The sequence below is a fragment of the Pogonomyrmex barbatus genome, unplaced genomic scaffold, assembly GCF_055798465.1.
Source record: "Pogonomyrmex barbatus isolate J1 unplaced genomic scaffold, ASM5579846v1 scaffold14, whole genome shotgun sequence".
Lineage (NCBI taxonomy): Eukaryota > Metazoa > Arthropoda > Insecta > Hymenoptera > Formicidae > Pogonomyrmex > Pogonomyrmex barbatus.
This window is the reverse complement of record NW_028297110.1, coordinates 4,910,692-4,928,204: the sequence shown is the minus strand read 5'-3', so window position 1 is coordinate 4,928,204 and position 17,513 is coordinate 4,910,692. Positions and strand designations below refer to the sequence as shown.

Here is a 17,513-nt window from a genome sequence, read left to right as displayed (position 1 = left end):
GAAAAAAAGAACATTGCTCGATTATTTCGGAATAACTAATTTATTAACAGGCAACGCAAGACATAGCACTGAAGGAATACTAATTCTCTATCGGTTATACAAATATATTAATAAAACATACTTCTTGTCCGCGGTATGTACTCAAGAGGACAGTTTATCGTTCAGATTTTCACGTTCAATTCGTTCTCTTTCCATTGAATGATATTAGATTGGAATGAAAATATCTCCGTACAAACATAATGCTCTAGTATCTTCCAGACCGACCGTCTCTACCTTTATCGTCTCTCTTTCGACGATCTTTGGATCTTGATCGTCTGTCACGAGATCGCGATCGACGTTTGCGATCTCGGCCACGTGATCGTGAACGCGATCTAGATCGTCCCCTGCCGCTCTTCTTGCGACTATACAAGTAACGACGTAGTTCACGCGAGATGGGTTTCAGATGCATGAAGTTGCAGAATCCAGATCGTGTACATTCTCTGAAATGAAGAAAAAATACAAGAGTATATATAAGTATATGTCATCGATTTTATCCTCCAAGTTTCTATGAATAAATGTCTTGTATATTAAGTTACCCCATTTCGTATTGGCGGCAACAAGCCTCTCGGAAATCCGTCACTGGTGAAAGCTCAGCATATACTGGTCTACCGCCAAACCAACGATTGTTCAAATCATTCACAGCTCTCTCTGCATCTTCTTCTCTTCGGAATTTAATGTAAACATTGCCTACCAAATGATCTCCGAGATTGTCGCACACATTCATTTCTTCGATTTCACCATATTTGTCCTCACACTCGACAAAAACATCTTCAAAGAAGTTATCATAATGCTCTTGCATCTCTTCATCTGATACATTTGCAACCACTAAAACAGGAAGAAATAACATTTGGAAAGAAGTTTAAAAATATCAAATAAATTGATAGAACAAGCTGCAATCTACTTACAATGAGAGCCATCTGCACTTTTGGCAGAATTTTGGGGATTTACATATAAATTTTGAAGCAAACATGTCTGAAAAAATAAAGAATTATTAAACACATTATAAACATATAAAAAAAACTAACAATAAATACTAAATAGAAGTTATCCATTTCTGTTGCATAGATATATTTATGTTCATTGTATATTAATATAAATTAACTTTACTTTCAAGTTAAAATTTACTCATTATTTTTCTTTAATTTTTAAACCTAAACAAGATATAAAAAATTAAATTAAAATTAAAGTTAAATCGTATTGATAGAAATGGATCTTAGAAATTGAAAATTAATTAAAAGTTGTGATTGTAGTCGTGTATAAAACAATAGGAAGAAAGACTAGGCTACTAATCATCTAATTAAAGGACTACATACCTGACTGAATGTAGGTTTATTATGAATACGCGAGCACCGATCACCGTGGCGGCAGGCGCCGATTTTAAAGTAAAAAGAACAGTTTACTCTAAAAAAAGAAAAAGAAGATGCAGGTTAGATTAGAAATTGCTCTTGTCTCGTCGTAATTTGTAACAAATTGAAAGAGTTTCTCTTACTTGTCTTTCTCGGTACCGAAGATAGATGCTAAATATTCCGCCATGATTCAAATTTCGTTGAATGCGAGATTATTCCAATAATTGTAATTCACTCATCAAAACCTACCAAGCATCATACGCCGTTTGATGTTAAAATGGCGGCTGGTATTGGTCGGTATTCATGAGAAAGATGCGGTTAGGCTTATTCTCATGAATGCGCAACAATCGCCAATTAGAAAAAAATCGCTCACAATCGTTTCGAATAAGTAATACAGCTGTCCAGAGGACACTTGCTTATAAAATAGAAAAAAAAATAAATTTAAAAAAATAAATAAAAAATTAATTATTCTTGATTTAGAATTATCGAAATCCCATATTCTTGAAATTTAGATCATTGCAAACTTTTTATTAATTCTTCTGTTTGTATTTTATTTACATCTAAGAATTAAAGTTCTTAATTTGTAATTATTTAGTTATAAATAAAAATAACTAAAAAATTATATTAATCATTATCAACTATTTATTTATAATTGATGATTAATCAATTGTCGATATTGAAAATATACAATTGATAAGTTATCGACAAGCAATTATGTCGGTAATTTACTATTTTTTTTTATCATATTGGATATTAAAATTAATTATCTTAAAGTTAATACACATATATGTATTTACATCTGTTTGTCGAGAAAGTTATATTGTGTATATTATAATTTTCTAAAACAAATAACATCGCCTAATATTTCGACACACGAAAAAATAGTTTGATTAGCTGTATCAAAATTCTGTTTCAAAATGGACGAATAAAGAATTTCATTTGAAGTTATCAGAATTCAATTTAAATCAAAGAAAGAAGCTGATTTAAATAAGAATTCTGAATTAATTTGAATAGAAATTTGATAATTTCAATTGGCATTCCTGACTCGTTCATTTTGAAACAGAATTTTGATCCAGCCAACCAAACTATTTTTTTCCGTGCAGATAAATGTGAAACGTTGTTGAAAAAAATTATTGGTGTTAATAAAAACGCATATTGCATTTTGTACATATGTGAGCATTGAATAGCATTTGATGAATGGATAATGATCCATTAAATGATCGCCACGAATATTTCCCATTGACAAACAACTATAAAGATATCTCTCATCTTAGTAGATATTATGAATAGAACATTTGATTGCTGTATGGACATCTGCATGAGATGAGATCGTTCACAAATAAATTAGGTTCTTTCAATTTTTTTTTATTGCACGTAATCTGGAATTCAGAAAGCTATATTTTTATTTTTAACATATCATTTAAATTTATAAGTTAAAAAAACTTGTATAAATGTTGTATGTAAAAATGTTTTAATTTTTTATATATTCTGTCGAATGTATGTGTACTATAATCATGTTTATCACGTATATATTGAGAAAATTCGTACATTTGCATGGTACTTCAGCCGTATATTTTCAGGATATATTCAGAACATTTACATGTCACTTATATTTTCTCAGAATATATTTAGAATATCCACTCATCTCATAGCTTGAGTATATTCTTAAGAGACGCGTGCACACTTGGATGAATAGATTTATATTATATGTATATAATATATATAATATTTATGATATATAATATATAATATATATTTTATATATATATATATATATATAAAATATATATTATAGAGTAAAATATATATATAGAGTAAGTAGTATTTATATATTATTGATTTTTATATATTTATATATATATATATATATATAGAATAAATATTAAGTATATAAAAATCAATAATATTATATAAATATATATTATTGATTTATATTTATATAAATATGATATGCTTTAAAAGTAATATCTAAATATGTCTTATTTTCTATATATCTTTCCTATATTTTGTTTTTACACTTCATTGACAAGGCCGAACTTGTCCTAGTCATCAAATTGTCCTGCTCCACAAAATTCCAGCCACCTGTCTAATAATGCGCCTCCCGTATCCGGTGCTACCTAACCGTTTCCGGTATATCCGGAGTTGGATGTTACCCCCTGCGGTGTCCTCACACGCGACCCCCGCGTAAAGGGGCACGAGACCCCAAAACACTCTACGCTCCAATGCACCGCCTTCCCCAGTTTTCCTGGGGAACAGCCCTCCTGCGGCGAATGCGTGTCTTCGGCATCCGTACAATCGATTTGTTATTACTGGCTCGTCATTGTGCCAGCGTGAAAGAACAGTGAGAAATTCAGCATTGTTAATCGTTGCTATTTTTCAAGAACCATTCTGGAAAATCACAATCCAAAGACGTATATTCTCCAGGATACAATAATGTTCAAATAATAATCAGAAAAAGAAAAATTTTTCTTATTTTCATTTTTTTCATTTATTTAAATATTTTGTCACTTTGTTTCGTTTATTAATTCATAAAATTTAATAAAAAATTTCATCAACATTTTACTCACAAATAAATATGAATTTTAAAAGTATTCCTCAATACACTATTTCTCGAAACAAAAGAACAATATTTATCTCAAATATAAATATTTTTAATGTAATTAATAATCTTAATTCTCTGATTATAAGGATAATACATGCGTAAAAAATATATTTTTTTTAATCAATAATATTAATAATCGTACGCGCACGAAAATTATCATTTAAAATGCATGTCTCAGCACGGATCCCGATGCAATTCATGAACACAAATCGATTTCACACTCCCGCTGGGTATAAATTAATAGACACTTACGGGTGCGTTTCGATGGCCTGTTTCGTGTACCAGGTGTTAGTCGAGACCTCCTCCTGCCAGGATGCACCGTGAAAAATCGGTTTATCCATGGAGCTGCTAATCCCGTGCCTCTTATGATCTGGAAATCTGTTTTTTAATACATGTAAATATATCCCAAAAATCAATCGGTGCCATCACGAAAATGTATGATAGTATAAATATTTTTTCCAACGCAACAATATATACGCAACAATATATATATATATATATATATATATATATATATATATTTCATAATTACTTTTAATAATTTCGTCTTTTATTTATATCAAATAGATTTCATGAGATTCAAAATTGCAGAAATCACATAATCATGTCATAAATTAAATATTAATAGTTTTAATTTATATATTTTAATTTATATATTTTAGTTTTATAAAAACACCGTTACCAAAAAATAAAAATTTTCTCTTACAATTGTTTATTACTCTTTTTCATTACTTTTTATTATTTAATTAATATTTCTATCACTATATAGTATTTAATTAGAATTTCTATTCTTATTTAATTTAAAAAAAAAAACGAGAAAGCAAATATATTTTTCGGTGTCAGTATATGTTCCAAATCGACGAGGATGCTTCAAGTTTCGCCGCGTTTTATAGATATGCTTTTTATCGCAATCGACTTTTTTTATATTGCAAATCTCTTCGAGGTGGCGAGGTAGAGATAATATTTATTCGATTGCCGATACGGGGTGAGATTGCGCGAATCGTCTTGTCATCGCATCTCGGAATCGCATTTAAGCGCGTACACGTGGCCGCATGGGCTTTGCTATTTAAATCCGATTCCCTTTAGTTATCTCTCGATCTCGAGGATCAAAAATTCTGCCGGACAATGGAGCCGTCCCGATGTAGTATTTTCATTTCGGATTATATCGAAACAAGCTGCGACCGCTACATTCGATTGAAGTATACGATTAGCAAAAGAAAAAAAAAAGAAAAACTCTTGGTTTATCTAAAAACCGTTTAATTTTTCCATTGAGATTTCTAATCTTCTCAATTTTATTTACTTACTACGTTTTAATTTATTATTTTTTAAATTTATTTAAATTCCTTTTTGGAAAAATTATTCGTATATATATGCGTCACTATCACTATTTCTATTATTACAATATGCGTGATGATGCACAAAGAAAAGCGTTAATGTACAAGATGCAATTACTGATAAATGGGGATATTAATTACAACCGTGGGAACTGGAAATGCCGTTTTCCCGATTCTTCCGGAGAAGCGTCACAGATGGAACTATAACTCATCCGAGTTCGACGTAATCCCTCATCTTGTAATTTCAGAGGTAGTAATTATCAAAGTGTAATAAATGAGGCCCGAAATCATCCAGAAACGTAAAGATATTTGTAACAGGGTTTAGTTTATTAGTTTGTCGGCATTATCATAAAAGAGTACACCCTATGAATTAATCTATTCATACTAAATATGAATTACGAACGTCGGTTGTATAAAATAACGCAGAAAAAATTTTAAAACAATAAGATTATTGAAATGTTAAAGTGTAATATGGAAAATAATTATCATAATATTTTTATAGAACATTAATTAAAAACAGAAATATAACCAATATCTCTGCAAAGAGAATTGAAAAAAAGAAAATTGGTTCTTCTTTCTTAAATTATATTGTTTTTAAAGAATCTTAGCAAAGATATTCATTATGTTTTGTTTATAATTTTTGTAAAATTTTATAATAAATGTTGGAGCTTTATCTTGTTTGGAAAATGATTTTTCTCTTTTTTTATATCTTTTACGATTTTTGATGCAACTTCTACATAATCCTCGAGATAATTTTTTTATCAAGATAAGAATGCATTCAACTTATAATAGAAATGACTCTCTCTATCCTCGACACGTAGTTCTCTTTATATAAAATAACAGTAAATATCGCCCGGTTAGAAAACAACGCGTGCATCTGGCAAGCATATTGTAACCAACAGTGAATTATTAAATATTATTGTCTGGCACTTAATAATGCGTTAGTAAAATCAGATTATGCGTATACCTGTTACGGTACGCATAATTACAGGTTTGCTCGGCAGGCCAAATGTCGCCGAAGTGGTTAACCCAGGACGCAACCCTTTGCGACGTTGCGGCCGCACGTGACTCGCACGTGCGTTTAATTTCTTTTTTGTTATTACGGCTTTATCCGTGATTTCCGACGATGTGCTCTTTGCTGTTCGTAACAATTTTCCGGGAGAGATGTAAGAACTCGAATGTGCTAAAGTAAAGTAGCAATTAATAAAAACAAAGAGATGCCAAGAACATGGCAGAATTAAAAAAAAATATTTTGCGTGTATTATAACTGCATGTTATACATTATTTCGAATTATAAATGATAAATTGTCGAAAGATTTATATTATATTTATAGATTTATATTTATATTGCATTGTATTTCGGTACGTTATTCTATTCATATTATTTATTATATAATATTTGTTATATAATAAATTCTTTTATCTTTATATTTTTGTATGTTAAAATATGCTTTATGCGTTTATTAAAATTTATATATTGAAAACAATAAAAGATGCATGTGTATAGTATTAATAATGTATTAATGTTATATACTTCGCTTGATGTCGCAAGTTTTTTCTCACTTGCCAGTTTAGAACCGGCTTTTTTCACTGCGATGGACTTTCATGTCAATTATGAATTCATGAAGTCGCTATAGACTATACTTGAAAATTCTGTAGGTTCGATGTGAGTAAAACCTATGGTTAGCCAAGTTCATATAACGAACAATATTCAACGGCGATGAAAACTTTTCGCAAAAATGCCAAGTGTAATGAGCTCGAGTGATATAAATACCTAAAAGAATATTTCAATGTATAAAAGGATTAATAAATTTAAACCTATAATACATACATACATATACACACACATACACGTGTGTAAAATTCATAAAATTTAAATATATATATATATTTTTTTAAATTTTAATTATTTCAATGACATAACTTGGCTATACTCCAACAATTTAATGAAATACTCAATCTTGCACAATTTTAGATCTTCCAATATTTGTCGAGGAACAAATTCTCACTAATTTCATCGTTCCTAATTCGATGGCGTGTTCAAAACTCGTTTCTTCAGTCTCAATTCGTTCAACATTTTTTAGAAGCGAAGCACGTGGTTTTTAAAGGTCATCTCGTCTTTTAAGAAAATATGCATTCCTATTGGCATTGAGCTGCAGTTCTCCTGACGGTGTTCCGGGACACTGTTCCTAGGAACGGGAATGACGACGGTTCCTTATCAGATCGATGAAGAGGCGGCACCGCTACCCCAGCAACCAAGGGGTAGGCAGGCTTGCCGACTGTGCGTTCGACGAATGGGGTCGTAGCTGGGCTTTCAACCCCGGCATGGCTTCCGCCTTGCTGCTCGTCGCTTTTCGATTTTAGTCCAGCGAGAGATCACCTGAACGATCGTAACGCGATAGGTGGTCTGCCGGCAGAGGAGGCTGCGAAAGATCCCAGCTTTCGAGCGCGAAATCGGCTAACATCCGGAAAAACATTCAAGAAGCATTCATTCCTGAATTTTGCTCTGAATTTTGGTATTATTATATTTATATATTTGGAAGGATTGTACACGCGACAATGATTTGCGCGACAATGATTAGCGACGTTTCTTGTGACGGATAAATCTACGGGGAATGTTTTGGGTGTCAGTGCAAGTGCGAAAAAAACCTAAAGAAATATTCAAGAGAAACCATAAATTAGTACAGAGTTGTTTTCTACAGAAACTCAGGAACAATAATTGTGACAGTTCGCAAATATTTGAAGCGATAATGTAATTGCAAAGTGCGATTAGAGAACTTGAAAACTTTTTCAAGAATATTTTTAAAAGTTACGCATACATTTTCTTAGTGACTTTTTAAAGAATTGATAATTGTAAATTCTGTAATGAGTAAATTCAAGGAAGGACGATTGAAATGTTGGTGTTGTAAGGAAAGTAGGATGGCATCCTAAAGAATTTGAGGACCATATAAAACCTGATGGAAAAAACGGTCAAGTGAAAGTGTAATATTTAAAGTCTGACGTCTTCATTGAAATCCGTTCAAAGTCGCGAGAATAGAATATAATTCAGAACGTCATTTTTACGTAATAAAGAAATATATAATTATAACAAAAGACTTCCATCTAATTATAATACTTTATGAAAGAAGCTCTTCGAAAATCTTATATAGAAATTCTGTGGAAGGAAAATGAAGCTATGTTTGTCAATCCAATAAAACAAACAAGAGTGTAAAATTAATAACAATGAGAGCGACGGAATAAATTCCAAGCTTGTTGGGCCGATATAATTAATGCATTTTAATTATTTGCAACTGCAAAAGAGTGATTTAAAAATCTAAGATATAGAAATCTTGTAATCAAAGAAGGAGATACAAATAAAGACATTTGATAGAAAATATTCTCACGTGTCATCGCAAGTGTAAAAAGATATTAGAGATCCAAATCCCTTTAACGAAATGTCGTAAGTGGCGTCGTTGCATGCAAATCCAAATATCTCAAGGTGCGAGCGCCAAGTGTTAACAAGTGTTTGGACAAATCTCGACACGTGCCCGGGGTGGTTCGCCAAGACACGTGCCGCTGTTTAGAAATATTATCCTGCACGCGCCTGGCAGGCACGTGTCGATCGTATCTCCCGATCCTCGAGATGTGATCGAGGTCACGTAGGAGATGACCGGAAATTCCGGCGAACGATGCGATCATCCGTCGCGTCCGATCCCACGATTCGGAATTCAATATTTAGAATCGTCCAATAATTAAACGATTATAATTCCAAAGCGTTCAAAGCAAAAAACTAAATGGCGTGAGATACACGATAGTCTCGTCATTCCATTTCTAGTCACACTATCTAGTCATATTTTTTTTTTTTTTTTAATTAATCCGTAAGCCATCCAAGTAAGGATAAGCGACGCTAGATTATCAAATAAATATCATGAAGTGAACAGTGTAATTAACGCAACGGTTCGACGTCCGTGAGACGCCTAATTGCGGTGACGCGGTATAAGTGATTATTGGTGAACAATATCGAATCCCCTCCCTCCCCCGTCATCATGTATTCGATGGACAATCTCGAACGGGACATGATGAACCGGCAGTACATGTACGAGGCGCACAGCTTCCTGGGTAATCCGGCGATCCCGGCGTTGCCGCCGCATTGTGGAGTACCGACCACGGCGACGCTTCCGGCGGTGATCCCGACGCAGCTCCCGTCGTCCCATCATCCGTCCGGTAGCACCGGTAGCACTAGCGGCAGCGAACACTATCTCTACGACGAGAACAGCAGCGACAACGAGAGCGTTTACAGCAGCGATCAGGAGAATCACGCGAGAGAGTGAGTGCTCCCGAATATCCCGGAAGTGCTCCCTTCGCTTCTTGTGGCTGCTCGGCTTTCTTTCCTTTTTCTTCTCTTTTCTTTTCCTCTCTCGATGAAGTCGATCTCTGAAACATTACAGAATCCTTAATTTGATTTAAAATATATTTGAAAATATTTGCTTTAATATTTTAATTTTCTTAAAAGTAAGTGAGATTTTTAATCAAAACGCCTAAAGCGATATTCTTAGATGCCAAATAAATACTGGAATATGTTTTAATATTGAGATATAAATTTTTCGATCGTTTTGTAAATTTGTTTATAGCAACAATCAGTAGAATCGCGCGAGAGAGTTATGATTCGCATTCCCTGGAAATGCTTTTTCCGCGTTCTCAGATTTTCGGATTTTTCTTTTTTCTTCCTTCTTTTCTTTTCTTCGAAAAGGAATCGATTCTTTTTCCTCGAAAATTATTAAAGCTTTAAATTTAAAAACGTAAAATTTCTCCAAACAACAAAATTTACTTTGACGTGTTAACTTTCCAAAGTAATAATTTCTAAAGTTGTTCTAAAATAATTAAAGTGGACCTTTTTAGTGAATAATTCTAGAATCTCAATATTACGTATTAATATTAATATTAATTTGTGAAGAAAATAAAAAGTGCTCGCCTTGCAAGTTCGTACAGCGTTCGGTTCACCGGTCACTTTTGCCCTCAGACGAAGTCGAGGCAACCGACGCGGCGGGGCATCGGGAAAATGTCCGAGACAGGTGCAGGTGCAGCAACGGCAGGCGGCGAACATGAGGGAACGAAGACGTATGCAGAACATAAACGATGCTTTCGAGGGCCTGAGGGCTCACATACCGACCTTGCCGTACGAGAAAAGACTGTCGAAGGTCGACACGCTGAAGTTGGCGATCGGTTACATAAACTTCCTCAATGAACTCGTCAGGACAGACAAGGGTAACGACCCCTTGACGGGCAACAGCGGTCTCTCGAGGTGTTCCAGTCGGGACGAGTCCAAGAAGGTCATAGTCCGTGGTGAGGCCAATTTTAATTATATTTCTACGAATAATTCTCAAATGATACAATAGGAACTTTATCCACAAGATTATCCTTATTTAAAAATGCTTAATATTCATATCGAAAAATTGCGTAATTTAAAATTTTTTATAATATCGACGAATTTAATAAATAATAGATAAAAAAAAGAGATATAAAAAAAAAATTAATCCATCCTTTTACAGCGAAAAAATTGGATGGATTTATTTTTTTTTATATCTCTTTTTTTATCTATTATTTATTAAATTCCCATCGACAAAATTCCCATAGACAAAAATTATTTTAAATTAAAACTTCACTATTTGGCAATTCTTCCAAATTGTAAAGGGACGGTTTTGAAATATATAAACGTTTGGATAAATCTAAAAATAATTTTATTGGGATATCAAAATTATTATGTAGGATATCACTTAAGCGTGATAATAATACAATATTGCAAAAATATTTTATATTTCAATAACCAATTTGAACGTTCTGTATAATAATTTAGTGGCTTAATAAAATAATTTTTAGATCAGTATCTGACCAAATTTTTAAATATTTCGGCGGAACTATTATTTTCCACGATTTTTAATAAAATTGCCGAAAGAAAAAAAATCGTGTCGTAATCAATCGAAATATGCCAACGTCGAGAATTACCCATATTTTGGGCAGCCGTGTTAGAAGATCACAGCGTGTAGCGTGCATGTACGATTTAAATTTTGACAACGTCACGTGTACAAAAAATCGGGCCTCGAAATTTCGTCGATGATTTGATTTTCACTACGCTTCCGCGAGATTTCGTTTAATAATACAGAACACAGTAGCGACCATACCACGCTATTTCGATATTATGTGCATAACGTATTAGCGTCGGCCCAATCGCTTCCGCTCCGCGTAGAATCATAGGTCGATTTATCATAATTACCCATCTACCCTTTATTCCGGGACAGGTGTCCCCGTTGGATACAGGGGTGCTTCGCGGTGAATTTACTGTCCCGGGATAATTGAGAGATTATCAAAAATTTCGGGAATTGCGTAATCGTCCGTTATTTACGCTCTGCTTTCGAACTGGTGTCACAGTTTTCGAGACTTTTAAATTGTAAAGAAAAAAAAAAAAAAAAAAAAAAAAGAAATTCAATCGAGATCTTTTGTGTGTATGGGGGCCAATCCTCCAGATTTTTTTTTTTTACGGATCGGGACGAAAATCCCGATCTACCTTTCGCGATTTCGCGATTTCCGCTTTCGACTAATTTCCATCAAATTGGGGTTTTCAGGCAGCGGTGGTAATCCGTTCATCTCGCACTCGCTTTCGTGGTCGAGAAAGTCGGATATTTCGCCAAATGGCACGATGTACGCGAAGGTCTGGACGCCGGAAGATCCGCGAACGTCGAAAAACGGGACGACGTTCGAGTAGACGGCGAATTTTGAGTTTCACTCACGAGGAAACAAAGGACTTGGACACGGTCAGGACGTTTCTCATCTAGCGTGTTATTTAGTGTCTAAGGAAAAACATTTCTAGTCACTGATCCTCGTCATGTGATTTGCATCTATCGAGGTGTTCCCCGATTTTTTATTGGAAACGAAAATATTTATACATCGTTTGTCGGGAAGACAACGTTAGTATTAAAGCAAATTGAATTAGTCATTGCAAAATACGCGTAAACAAAATTTCAATTTTTTTAAAGAAAATTTCTTACTTTATATTTTATACGTAATCAATTTTTTTTATCTTGATGCAAATATGATTTTTTTCTAGAAAAGTATTCTAGACGCAAGCTGAGTATTTTTGGTCATGAATTTTGAGATGGAATATCTTTTTTTTTTATAAGGAAATAATTCTTTCAGATTTTTCTGAGGGGAGGCTCGATCAACGTTTATTTTGCAATGGCCGATTCGGTTTTCATCGTTTTGCATAATGCAAATCTGTGCGTCTGTATGTATCTACGAAGCATTTTTACGAACGTTCTGTGAAACGTGCTTTGTAAATAGAAATTCTCGAAATAGGCAATTACAATAGGATAAGCACTACCATTTATACGTAATTAAAACGACATAACAGAGATGATGCGCGATGAGCGTAATTATCGGCACTGTGAATAACAAAGCTAAATAAACGTAGTTCTGAGAAATTCGTTGTGTAAATTATTCACCTCGCAGTCCTCCAAAAAATACGAATAACAGACGAAACTCAAAAATAGAAAATCATGTTGACAGATAAAGCTTCTGATTGCAAATTTAATTTAATTCCACTTTATTTTTATAATTAAAAATCAACATCAATGAACATAATTGATAAAGAAAAGCTTGCTCGAAAAAAATTGAAATAAAGCATAAAAACTTAGTCAGTTTTTGCAGTTGGATCATTGAAGAACTCAATGAAGTTCCATCATCATTCGCGATGGAATTATTAGCTTGCAGCTTTTAAGTTCCAAGCTAATAATCAAATCTCGTCCGTGATTCGAAGATGCTTTCGACAGCGACATGCCGAAAGAGAGAAATGGCAAGATGGCCGAAACCGCCGAAGGGTTGATAGCACCCTAAAAAGCTTCTTGTGTTCTCGCAGGGATGGGTTTGGGCAAAAGAAGAAGAGAACGAGAGTCGGGAGTCGGTTCAGAAATAGAGATATAAAAAGAGAGAGAGAGAGAGAGAGAGAGAGAGAGAGAGAGAGAGAGAGAGAGAAAGGGAAAGAAAGGGAATGAGAGATGGCAAGGAGAGGAAGAGAGCAGGAAACGCGGGAGACATGGTGGGCGGTACATCGATATTGCGGCGTCGCGGCGCCCTGCGACTCAGCGGGGATAATGGCGTCGACGGCTGCGAGCCTTCTCACGATCCTCCGGTCCCTTCCTCCTTTTGCGACTCGCTACGGCGAGTCCCCGTGCCCGCTCTTTCTCTTCCTCCGCCGCTCCGGTTGCCGTTGCGGAGGCTATTATCGCACGTCATTATCGTCATTATCAACTTCGCGAGGCCGCGAGGCAACGCGGAAGATAAGAAACTTTCAATCCTACATTTGTGATATTATGCGCTTGCACGCATACGATGCGAACATCGCGATCGCAATGCGGAAAGCTCGACTGACCGAAAGGCGTATTTTGTTATAGCCATAAGTTTGTTGTCTTTGAAGAGATAAGGAAAATAATAAAAGAAAGATGGCGATAATTTCTTGAGAATTTTGAGATATCTTTGTTATGCGAATTTGTTATAATAAATTTTTCTTCTAGCCTCTCGAAACCATTTTGCGTTGGTCTTTTTTTCTTTAATTATAATTATATCTTTGTTACGTTTTATAAGATTCTTTAAATTTTTGATATTTGCTATATAAATATGTTTTAACTAGAAATATCGGGGAATTATTTCTGAACAATCTCAATTTTTTTAATTATCATCTTTTTCTTGTATATTTAATTATCATCTTTTTCTTATAAAGACACAATTTTGAAATTTTCTAACTTTTCATCAATTATTTTCTCTCTATTTTGATGAAATATTGAATATTGAAGCCAAAAAGTTCTAAAATCCCACCTCTGAGAGAGAGAGAGAGAGAGAGAGAGAGAGAGAGAGAGAACAGAAAAAATATTAATTTAAAAAAATACAAACAATCGAAAAACGACCACTGCTTGATACTTTGATGTTAAAACATTACATATATGTCATCTTCTTTATTTCGTATCTCGTCATTTCTTTTAAACGTCGAGAGACGCAATAAGATGCAAAATCTTCTGAAAACTTTTTTTACAGGATTTAGATTTTTTTCTCGAGCAAAATTGAATGAAATTGAGAAAATTGGAAACGGTAGGTTTGTTTTATCTCCGAAATTCGAAATTGTCGATAAAATACAATACCGCGAACTGCGCTCACTCGGAACACGCGACCCGCAGAGTCGCGGTGGGTCGCTATCAGCTGTGAAAACAGCGTTGTTTATAGACACCACGGCACAATGAGGTGTAATTGAATCCATATTCTACCGGGGTGTGTGCCCGGTGAACCCGAACCCTCTCGACGTCGAAGGGGGGCTAGCAGAACGACAGGCCCCCTTGTCCGGCCACTGCCTCCGGGGTGGTTGTATTTAACGGTTCGGGAAATCGAGGGTGGTCGTCGATTTGTGGACAATTAGGGACGATTTCGTGGCACCGGGCAGAGGGGAGGAGACAAGTCGCGTACAACCTCAATCGATTCCAAACCTTTCCTCGTTCGATAAGAAGCTTCTCCTGTCACTCGATAAAGTGGTCCGACGAGCACTTGTGTGTTTTCGACTTGGTTCGAATTTTAAGAGAAATTTAACAAATGTTCCTTTTATCCCCGAAAAAGATGAAATATTTGAACGATTCTTAAATATTTTTTCCCGATATTGTATTTATTAATTGAAAAAAACTTTAGTTTATTCGATCTAATCTCAGTTTTATTTGAACAGAATTTGAGTTTTCTTACTAAAAATATTTAAAAAATTATGTTAAAAGATATTTAAAAAATAAAAAATAAATTCTTTTGAAGAGAAAATTAATACATTTATCGAAAAATTTATCCGAATCTTGAAAAAAACAAGAACTTTCAATGTAGAGTATTGTTTTATATAGAAAACAGAATTTATTGGAGGATTAAATTCATGAAAAGTTGAAGAAAACATTCGTAAAAGAAGATAAAAAATAATATTGATATTAGTAAGACATATCAAAGTTTCTTATCAAAAAAGACTCTTGACGAAAATTATGAATTGGTTTATGCAACGAATAATCGAGTTTATCTCTGAGTTGACGCAGGTGTGTCGATACAACTGCTTTTATCGCACGTACATTCGATTGGGGTGAACGATTTTTTTAACCCTGAACTAGTAATATGAAGAAAATCAATAATCAAATAATAAAAAATATCTTGCGTTGCAATTTAAAAAAATAATGCGTTTATTATTAATCTAGATGATTAATCTAGAGTAATCGTTTTTTAAATCATATGCTGCATAAAGAGAAAACATCCCCTAGCGGAAATAAAATTTTAAAACACAAAGAGAATAATTTTGAAGCATTTAAAAACTTGATTAAATACAGATTCGAAAATAATTTTGTCCCATAACAAAATAATTTATGTGAATCTCATTCTGTGCACATATGTGGAAAATTCATCTCGCGATGGTTTTTCCATTTCCTATCATCTTTTAATCACTATTCGAATATGAAAAATTTCTAAAGGGTTGAGCTTGCAATTTCTTCGTGATAGCCGAAACATCAGTCATAACCGTTCGGAAAGAAGCGGTCATTGAGAGGTGCGAAAGTTCAGCACTCCGTATTGAGCCTAATCTGCTCTAACGTCACGGTACGATGATCCCGTGAAAATTAGCAAACCATAGAATCCGGGCCCCCCACAGAGGAGCCGCGCATTAAGGGTACCCCTGGATACCCCTCTTATCGCGAGGGGTACACTTGTGTTGATCCTCGCAGCTGGAGTGACACACAAATAAAGTATTAATTCTCGATTCTCGTGTCGCAATAATGGTACCCGACATCCGCGCGTTACAATGTAATGCAGAGATGTAACAGCGCCCGGATAGAGATGTAACACTTGGCTCGCTGTCATACATATGTCCCTTCCCGAAAGAATTCTTAAAGACTATATAACTGAAATAATTTTGCTTTTGATAAATGTAAATAATTTTTAAAAAAGTTAATTTATGCGCTAAAAAGTAATTTTACACGCAAATTAAAATGTTTTTCTTATAAGCGGATAATTCAATATATTATATTTTTTTTCTTACAACGAAAACAAACTGTAATTAAAAGATATGCTTTTACGTGAAAAATAAACAAACCAATTACTTTTTTCTGCAATAAATATAAAAAAACAATCTGCTATTAAATCATTGTCAAAATTATCAAAAGATTTAAAAACATCTTAATTTAAAGTAAAACATCGTTTAACAAAAAATTTAAATTTATTATTTAAATTTATTTTAACAAAATAAGTAAGTTCAATGCAAAACACAATTTTTAAAGGCCAATGATCTATTGATCTAGGAACAACAAATAATTTGAAATATAATAATATCAAATGTAATTTCGACAAAAGTTTAATTTGCATTATTTGCGAATATCCATATGTTCCGTCGCACGATTTACATATGCTGAAATTTATACTAAGTAAAGTACAGAACTTGTTAAACATACCCCTTCTCCCATACGTCGGGATAGACTCGAGAGAGTGAGACTCAAGTGATGCGGAGTTGAGTCAAAGAGAGCATCCATCCACCCTGCGGCTCGTCTCGCCCTCGGGGAGGGGGGGGGTGAAATTGGGGCACGTAAATACCTAGGCAGCTGCACCCTCCGAACGATTGCTAGATGTCCGTCGCCCCTCTTGAAGTCTCTCGAGCTCGCTTTCGCGCTTGCATCTTTTTCCGCCCTCGTCTGCGAGCTTTATTATATTCCAATTATCTCTCTCCAAAGATTTAAGCCCGATCATAAATATAAATCCCCGGCACAATCGCGACGAGTGACACGTTTTTTGAAGGGAGAGAAGTGACAAGAGAGTGATATTATTAAAAAAAAAATGAATAAATGCTCTCCAGAAAACCAGAAAAATTTTAAAATTTCTATAATACACAGAAAACATAGAAGTACATAAAATAAGAAAAATATAAAACAATCTAAAAACCTCAGACTAAAATTATAATGTGTTAAGAAATAGAGATTGTAAAACAAATTTGTATTACGAGTATAAACATTCATGTTTCTCATAAATTTAGCATAATCAAATAAAAATAAATAAAATTAGCAAAATCTTCTGTAACATGTTACATAAAAAATAAGTTGAAGTTAATAATGTAGAATAAATTAAGTAAGAAATAAAATTTGTATATTGCGTTCACCTCCCTTAGTTAATAAA

At 33.9% G+C, this 17,513-nt stretch overlaps 2 protein-coding genes and 1 pseudogene across 3 annotated transcripts; 2 read left to right on the top strand and 1 right to left on the bottom strand.

Moving 5' to 3' along the window:
- Positions 1 to 21: 21 nt before the first annotated feature.
- On the bottom strand, positions 22 to 1,688 carry U2af38 (U2 small nuclear riboprotein auxiliary factor 38). The gene is made up of 5 exons (XM_011644472.3): positions 1,529 to 1,688; positions 1,353 to 1,440; positions 945 to 1,011; positions 576 to 864; positions 22 to 479 (listed from the first exon to the last, which is right to left on the bottom strand). The coding sequence occupies exons 1-5, from the start codon at positions 1,570 to 1,572 to the stop codon at positions 245 to 247; spliced, it is 723 nt and encodes a 240-aa protein (XP_011642774.1). The 5' UTR covers positions 1,573 to 1,688; the 3' UTR covers positions 22 to 244.
- LOC148937394 (uncharacterized) lies at positions 1,663 to 6,438 on the top strand (annotated as a pseudogene).
- Positions 6,439 to 7,649: 1,211 nt separating this feature from the next.
- On the top strand, positions 7,650 to 13,077 carry Fer1 (48 related 1). Of its 2 annotated transcripts, none has more exons than XM_089073221.1 (3): positions 7,650 to 9,627; positions 10,321 to 10,640; positions 11,921 to 13,077. In XM_089073221.1, exons 1-3 carry the CDS (start codon positions 9,347 to 9,349, stop codon positions 12,058 to 12,060), a joined length of 741 nt encoding a protein of 246 aa, XP_088929347.1. In that variant the 5' UTR covers positions 7,650 to 9,346; the 3' UTR covers positions 12,061 to 13,077. The 2 variants fall into 2 exon arrangements, with proteins under 2 accessions (XP_088929347.1, XP_088929346.1); XM_089073220.1 differs by having other exon boundaries at positions 7,655 to 9,627; positions 10,321 to 10,643; positions 11,921 to 13,072.
- Positions 13,078 to 17,513: the final 4,436 nt, after the last annotated feature.

Excerpts from the sequence above, each read along its gene's own strand:
- Fer1 (XM_089073220.1), top strand. The coding sequence starts at position 9,347 with ATGTATTCGATGGACAATCTCGAACGGGACATGATGAACCGGCAGTAC. Across the intron at positions 9,628-10,320 it reads CAGGAGAATCACGCGAGAGA|ACGAAGTCGAGGCAACCGAC; the intron begins GTGAGTGCTCCC and ends TTTTGCCCTCAG. Across the intron at positions 10,644-11,920 it reads CAAGAAGGTCATAGTCCGTG|GCAGCGGTGGTAATCCGTTC; the intron begins GTGAGGCCAATT and ends TGGGGTTTTCAG.
- U2af38 (XM_011644472.3), bottom strand. The coding sequence starts at position 1,572 with ATGGCGGAATATTTAGCATCTATCTTCGGTACCGAGAAAGACAA. Across the intron at positions 1,441-1,528 it reads TTCGGTACCGAGAAAGACAA|AGTAAACTGTTCTTTTTACT; the intron begins GTAAGAGAAACT and ends TTCTTTTTTTAG. Across the intron at positions 865-944 it reads AAGTGCAGATGGCTCTCATT|TGGTTGCAAATGTATCAGAT; the intron begins GTAAGTAGATTG and ends TTCCTGTTTTAG.